Source organism: Humulus lupulus, chromosome 9 (assembly GCF_963169125.1).
Source record: "Humulus lupulus chromosome 9, drHumLupu1.1, whole genome shotgun sequence".
In the NCBI taxonomy this organism is placed as follows: Eukaryota; Viridiplantae; Streptophyta; class Magnoliopsida; order Rosales; family Cannabaceae; genus Humulus; species Humulus lupulus.
In genome coordinates this window covers 181044217-181052070 of record NC_084801.1, presented here as the reverse complement: position 1 = coordinate 181052070, position 7854 = coordinate 181044217, and the positions used below count along the sequence as shown (strand labels likewise).

Genomic DNA, 7854 nt, shown 5'->3' with positions numbered 1-7854 from the left:
TACATAAAGAGGTAAAAGAAAAAAGAAAAACCTCTCTTAAGATTATATTAAGTGTGTGTTAACATTTTAATTGTTAAGTTTTCTTAATCATTTAAGTAAAACTTATTGAAAAGATTTAAAATCAATAAATATTTTATTTATTAATGGTCAAAGTTTCACATTTTATTTTAAGATAAAAGGTAAATTTTATTTATAGAGTCAACCATACAATGCTCGCAATAAGTCAACTACATGCAAAAGAGATTCAAATGACTAATATTGATTTGCGAAGACATTTACAATGTTGAAATATTAAAAGATTATCAATTCTAAAAACCAATAATCATATACCATCATTTAAAATAATACAACAACAACCGTAGATAGACTCCATGTAAGGGCATAACATGACATTTAAATATGAGCAAAAGAGTTAATAAACACATAATTGTGATTCGTTATTAGATTATACTAATAATAATAACTCCTTATAGTGTAACACCGATACTAAAATTCTCTAAAGAACAACTAAACATTCTGATCCGAGTATTATCCAAGAAAGACACGGTCAGTGGCTCTTCCAAACCAACACAACAAAACACCATCATAAAAACTACAAACCCCATCAATAAGGTAGAAAGACTCACAGATAGACACCATCTTTATAAAAACCCCTAAGTTTCTCTCGAGAGCAAAGTTTCACATTTCTATAGGACAATAATATAAATTATTAACTTTTTAATTTTCTTTGTTAAAAAGAAATATGTGAATTATTAGGGAATTTCCATAACACTATGCGGTGGTCTCGTATAGTACTTTCTGTGTTATTAATGGCGTTCTCACTACTAAAAAAAGCACTTACCTCCCATGCAGAGTGACTTACCATGTACCTAGGTGAAGTGAGTTCACGTGTAGGATTGAGAATCAACTCATCGACCACCGGAGAGGAGTGACTCGGCCATAGAAGATGACGACGACGACAACACTTGAGGGAAAAATGGCATAGACATTGCATAATCACCAACCCCTTCTTTATGCACGAACATCAACCCCGCAGCTGTGAGTCCCATTGTCGACAAGTCCGGCAATGGCACATCTCTCTCCAAAAAGGACATCACTTGCCTCATGCTCGGTCTGACCCCCGGTTCCGAATGTGAACACAACAACCCCAGTTTCAATACTAGCTCTATTTCCTCCTCTGATACGACAGAATCTGATTCTATCAAATTTACATCTATGGCCTCAATAATCCTTCCTTTGCTCCAACATGAGAAAACCCAGTCCACCAAAACTAACTCTTCCTCCGATGAACCTCTCCCATCTATGGGCCGTCGTCCGCATGCCACCTCAAGCAGAAAAGCTCCGAATGCGAAGACGTCGGAGCTCGTTGTGGCCTTTCCGGTTCTGGTATGCTCTGGGGCGAGGTAGCCGAATGTTCCAACGATGCGAGTTGTTTGAGGATCGGTTCCATGGTCATACAATCTAGCTAAACCAAAGTCTCCTAACCGGCCGTTTAACTCGCTGTCAACTAGTACGTTACTGGCTTTCACGTCACGGTGGATGACGACTTGTTCCCACTGATGGTGAAGGTAGCATAGACCTGAGGCAACTCCCTTTATGACCCCAAATCTTTGGTGCCAATTTAGTGTCGTTTTTGGGTTGTTGTATAGGTACTTGTCTAGGCTGCCATTGGGCATGTAGTCGTAGACTAGAAGAAGTTCACCTTTCCGGCGACAATAGCCTAAAAGGGGTAATACATTCCGGTGTCGGAGCCGGCCGAGAGTTACAATTTCAGCCACGAATTCTCTCATACCCTGTCTTGATTCGTGAGAGACTCTTTTGACAGCGATCTCTGTTTTGGAGGGCAATACTCCTTTATAGACTTTACCAAATCCTCCCCTACCCAATAAATTTTTGTCCTTGAAACCCTCAGTTGCCATATACAAATCTTTGTATCTATGTCTATGAGGTCCATATTCGACCTCCCAATCTTCAACAACCTCTGCATATTTTCTCCTTCTTCTGATGATAAGAACTAAACTCAAGATCGCCACCAAGCTCGAACAAATCACCGGTAACCCAATTGTCAAAAGCTTGGATTTTGGTTTGGGTCCGACCCGAGGCAGATTCGGGAGATTCGAAAAGTCAAGCTCTTGAGCTTCGCCATTAATCTTAAAGCTCCAACCCAGAACATAGTGATAACTTATAATAGAGCCGGTTGAGGAAGCAAAACCAATATACATGGTGTCCTTTATGATCGGTGAAAGATCTTCGTTCAAAGACAGAAGCGGTTTTCGGGGTTTAACAGCTTCGGCCGGAGCTAAAGTCACGTTCGTCTGCTTCTTAACAGCGTCATATTCGACCCATAACTTCATCGGCTTACCACTCCTTAGAGTTAAGTTCGTAAACCCACCTGTTTTCTCGTCGAAATACCCCGCCGGTTCAACTTTAACAGAGGTTAAACCATTAATGTCAATCCCCACGTGATCGACGTCTCTGTCTTGGTACTCAGTGTTTAGAACCGTATCGAGCTCGACGCCGCCGACTCTGTTGGTGGCGTTGCCATTGTTGGAATCGTTAAAAAGGCCAAGGTGCCCGGTATGGAAACTTCCGGGAAGACCTCTCGTCGGAGCGATCACGAAAACGATGCCGTGGCCGCTCAGAGTGGCGAACTTCGATCTGATGGCGAAGACGAATGTGGTGGAGAAGGAAGAAACGGTGTTGTTTGGGGTGGCTTTGAAGGTTACTGGTTTGGGAAAGAAAGCATGACCTGTATGGTGGTTCGTGTTGTTCGTGAGCCTCAACAGGCCATTGGAGGTTATTTTAGCTAAGCCGTCGAGGACCAGGTCGACTGGCTTAAATCCATCGAAGACAAAACTGAGACCACCATGATCATCTTGGGACGGAGCTGGTACTACTGTTATGGTTAGGCTTAGGAATAGTAAGAGAAGCGATATCAGAAGCTTAGAAAACATGGCTTAAACTAGTCGATCTAAAAGCACTTTTTCCTTGCTATTGATACAGTATGCCTTTGTTTGATTTCTTATATTGTTATAAACTAGTCTCCATCTATAATTATGCTAGAATTGACAAAATTTTACTATTTTTCTATAATATTAGAATAAATATTAAGACAATTAATTTGATCATTAATAATAATATATACTTAAAATTCTCTATTACAAATATAAAAAAAATTGATATAATTAAAACAATTTTATAACTTAATATTTATCCTAATTTGTTTTCTTCTGTGAACAAATTTAAACTCTTGCTTCATAAATTTCGAACAATAAAATGGAAGTGTGTGTATGACCACCACAATTACACATGCATAATAAATATCTATATATCTTTATTAAATAAAAATCACTTTATAATGGTTGTCAGATATTAGATTGCTCTTTTATTTATTTAGCATTTAAGTTTTAGATTTTTTTTTTATTTTATAGAGAAAAGAGAATAAAGAAAATGATAAATATAGAATTAATTATTTTTTATTCATTTAATAAATAAGAGTACGTGTGAAAATATGAAAGTCATTAAACATAATTTTCATTTTGTGTATTTTTTTCTTTGAGAATTGCTATGCTACAGTGATATTTAATACCACAAGAAAATGACATATTGCTATTGGTGAAATTTAATATCAGGTCTTACACAATTTAATTTAATAATTATTATGAAGTATAGTTAACAAATTAAAAGATGATACTTTTTTATGGTGTTGCACACTTTAAGATTCCAAATAACAATATTATTTTTTCTTTAAGCACTTTCACTGAAAATCACACGAATGTTACTTCTTTGGAAAGAGTTTTGAAAAATCAAAAGTTCAATAGTATTAAATCTATTTGGTACCAACATATTTTTATTATATTATAACTTAATATAATTATATTTATAAAATGTTGGAAATATACTTATTTAAATTGAAATTAAATAATAATTAATACAATATGTCAAATTCAATATATAAACATTGATAAACAAAAATACATCAATATATAATTACAATGTACTTATTTATATAATATTGATAATTAATTTTATCATAAATTTTTTAGTATGTATAATATAGCATACATTTAAATATATTTAAAATTAAGACAATTATTATTATTATTATTATTATTATGTAGATACATATTTTCTAAAGATGAGACTAAGAAATATTATAACTTATTACAATGCAGAGTTTATTCTTATTTATAACTAATCCTAAGTTGGGACTAAATTTTTGTATGATCATACAAAAGTTATTCCAGTAATATGGAGTAATATTTTATAAATATTTTAATTATAAACAAATATGAAAGTAACTTATAGAGCTAAGAATTCAACAAGTTTCTTTTAGAAGATATCACAAACAAAGTCGTTATCTATCCAAATAATAACAAAAAGGTTATCACTTTTATTTTAATTATTCTCATAAAAAACATAAATCAAAGTTGTTAAAAACAATTCTTTCAATAAAAAATAGACCTAACAATAATCTGCCGGTTATAACTTAATTGATATAATATGTTAAATTCAATGTATAAACATTGATAAACAAAAACGATATCAACTTATAATTAATGTACATGTTTATATAATGTTGAAAATATATAAAATTATTATAAAAGTTTAAATTGATAATTAATTTTATCATAAATTTTTAGTACGTATAATATAACATACATTTTGAAATTCCGTTTTTAGTAATTACCAAATTAATTAATTAAAGTGTGGAATGATAATTAACTGTTTAAACATATTGCAGTTCTGTCGGGACAGAATCTGAATTTGTCACGATAGAAACTGAACACAATAAAAAGACAGTGCAAAACAATAAAGAACACAACGGATTTTTACAAGGTTCAGAAACCTTTTCGGATAACCTACTCCTTGGGGTCACGCCCAGAGAATAAAACCAATTAATAAAGAATCACAAGTACAAAATATTGACTTAAACAAAACAAGACTCCCTCTTGAGATTTGCCGCAACTTTGTTGTATTTCTCTTCACTAATCTGATTTTGATTGAAACGCTCAACCACTTGAACTCCCTTCAATGGCCAGTGAGTGCTTGCATCCTCCCGACACAAGGCTTGTAAAAAATCTTCTCCCGAAGACTATAAAAGTTGTGTTCAAATTACAATGTGTATTCACTCATGAATGTGGTATAAGCTCACCACAAAAACTAAACACTTATATTTTCTACAAGATCACGTGAATACTATGATCTTGAATACAAAGAAGGAACTCTCACAAATATTACAATACACTCACAAATTATGCATCTAAGAGTTCACTTTTTCTCATTGCCTTTAGAGCCCTATTTATAGAGTCATTTTTTCGTGCTCATAAGGGCTGAGAAAGAATCTCCTAATAAAGGCAAGAATAATTGAAGATATTCTTGATTGATGAAGAGTTGCCTTTTTATGAAGATGTTGATCCGAAAGATACGATTTTGGTGGAGACAGCTCAGACCTGTGTCGGATTAAAAACATGCTCAAAATAGAAAGAACAATTAATGACATTAAATATTAAGTTTCCTGAATTTCAATTCTTGAGCTGCAGGAAAATATACAATCAAATATTCCAGAAATGACTTTGGGTAAGTACAAAATATTTGCAAGATATAACTTCCCTTTATAATCAAATTGAGACAATATAAGGAAGCTAATATAATCCAAAATTCACAAAAAGGGAAAGTGAATTTCCGAAAATCACAAAGAAGGGAAACAGAAATTGATCTTTTAATTAAAAAGATATTTCTATAAAATATGCCAATTTTAGGATTTACAATCTCCCCATTTGGCAATTTTATAGACACAGCATATCTATTTTTAAAAGATCCCTGCAAAACACAAGTAAGTGCTTAAAATCATAAGAGTCACAAAATGACTCCCCCTGCCAAAATGAACCAAAGCACAAGATAAATCTGTTAACAAAAACCAATGAGAAACAGCAGGTCAATCAACATAATCGAAGTACCAAAAATAGAGTTACTCTCTCTCCCTCTCATTGTCTAAGAAAATGTCAAAGAACAAAGGAAACGAAACCAAAAGAAAGACACATCTAGTGTTCTTTTACATTTATCAAAAGAAAATAAAAATCGAGTGAAAGGAACTGTAACCATCATGGAGCAGGAGAGGTGGATGCACTGATAATGGCCAACGAAGCAAGAAGTTGGCGTTGAGTATCCTCCATGAGAGTGAATCGGTCAGAGAGACTTGCTGTTGCGATATTTTTAGCTATACAAGTGCACACAGTCGCAATTTGTAATAATATGGTAAAAACCAAGTATCGTCCTCAAGGACTGATTTATCAATTACCAATCAATCAATTTTTTTTTAATTCTATTTGATCAAACAATTTTAGAGATTTCAAACAAAGAAGAATACTAACGAAGCACAATGAAATTTTTTAACGAAATAACAGAGAGAATGAAATTAGGACAATTATGATCCTTTATTTTCCACCCTTTTACTTCCTAATGCAATAATTATATCCCATTCTCCCTATTCAAGAACAAGTTGCAAAAACAATTCATAATCTGGTTAAGATTTACAAATTCAATCTAAATGACAACTTCCTATATTCCTATGGCAAAGTTGAATCATGAAGAAGGCATTAAACACGCTACTCAGAAAAATAAGCAAACAACTTAGATACTTTCGTTCTAAATTGAGTTTGCATCCAAACAATCAAAGCATATCAAATTTCACTTTTTAGATTTCAATTTGATTCATGAAATAACAATTAGAGGTGATCAATCAATAATTGCACAAGTAACACAGATTGTAAGGAATTGAAAGAGATGAAGAAGAACATGAATTCTGCATTAATCCATAAAAGGGTTTCCAAAAGATTCACATAATAGCCCTAAAGGAGAAATTAGCCCATAATATTCATTCTAGCAATCATAGAGAATTCAATTACAAACATGAAAAATTAAAGATAGATGATAAAAAAAACACAAGAATGGATCCTCCAATGGTGTTCTCCACTCTCAGCCGTCGTCTCCTCTCTGTTCCGCCCCTTCCAGTCGCAACATTATGTTTCTAAAAAATCCCTACCAAATTTCGAGTGAAAGGACCAAATTTCCCATCAAAAAGTGATCAGATATGTGAAATTCGCGTCACCAGCGCTGTAGCGCTATGTTCTTGGCGCTGTGGCGCTAAAGTCAGGAACACCTTGAAGAGAAATCTGGGCACCAGCGCTGTAGCGCCCTTATCGTAGCGCTGTAGCGCTACTTCTAGAACCGACCTCCTGAAAACTACATCCAAGTGCTGTAGCGCTAAAGTCAGGGACCTCAATTCTTCAGAAATCCTTCCTAGCGCTACGGCGCTCCCTTAGTAGCGCTGTAGCGCTACTTACAGAACCCAAAAGTCCACAAATCCATCCCAATTTTGTTCCACTTTCACTCCTTTTCACTATTTGTATCACTTTAGCATTAATCACCCTGAAACAAGAACAAACAAACATAATTCCGAAATAAAATAATCCTAACTAACGAAAAATACCCTAAAAACTTAGACCATAAACGAGTCTAAAACTCGTTTATCACTTGCAATTCATGTCTGGACAGAAGCGAGATCAGTCGGGACAGCAGGAGTGTCAGTCACAACATTGCCAGAACTAGAACCAGCCAGATTAATGTCGTTGACCTTCCAAGCTATGGACGAAGCATGGTCATCTTTGACAGTGTAGGTAGGACCAACCAAAGGAGAAGTCAAGGACTCATGGGACTTCTTCAAAGGACGCTGAGAGTCCAAAAGTTTGTAAATGACTAGAGGAAACATCAAGTGTTGACCCTTGCATTTGGCACCACTCAAGGACATGATTTGATCAAACATAACAGCAGGAAGATCAATTGCGACTCCAG

At 34.4% G+C, this 7854-nt stretch overlaps 1 protein-coding gene across 1 annotated transcript; it reads right to left on the bottom strand.

The window, feature by feature from the left end:
• Positions 1 to 274: 274 nt before the first annotated feature.
• On the bottom strand, positions 275 to 2961 carry LOC133801394 (L-type lectin-domain containing receptor kinase IV.1-like). Its single transcript, XM_062239585.1, has one exon. It carries the CDS (start codon positions 2952 to 2954, stop codon positions 909 to 911), a length of 2046 nt encoding a protein of 681 aa, XP_062095569.1. The 5' UTR covers positions 2955 to 2961; the 3' UTR covers positions 275 to 908.
• Between the last annotated feature and the right edge of the window lie 4893 nt (positions 2962 to 7854).

What these genes read in the sequence shown, in the direction of transcription:
- LOC133801394 (XM_062239585.1), bottom strand. Translation starts at nt 2,954, where the DNA reads ATGTTTTCTAAGCTTCTGATATCGCTTCTCTTACTATTCCTAAGCCTA.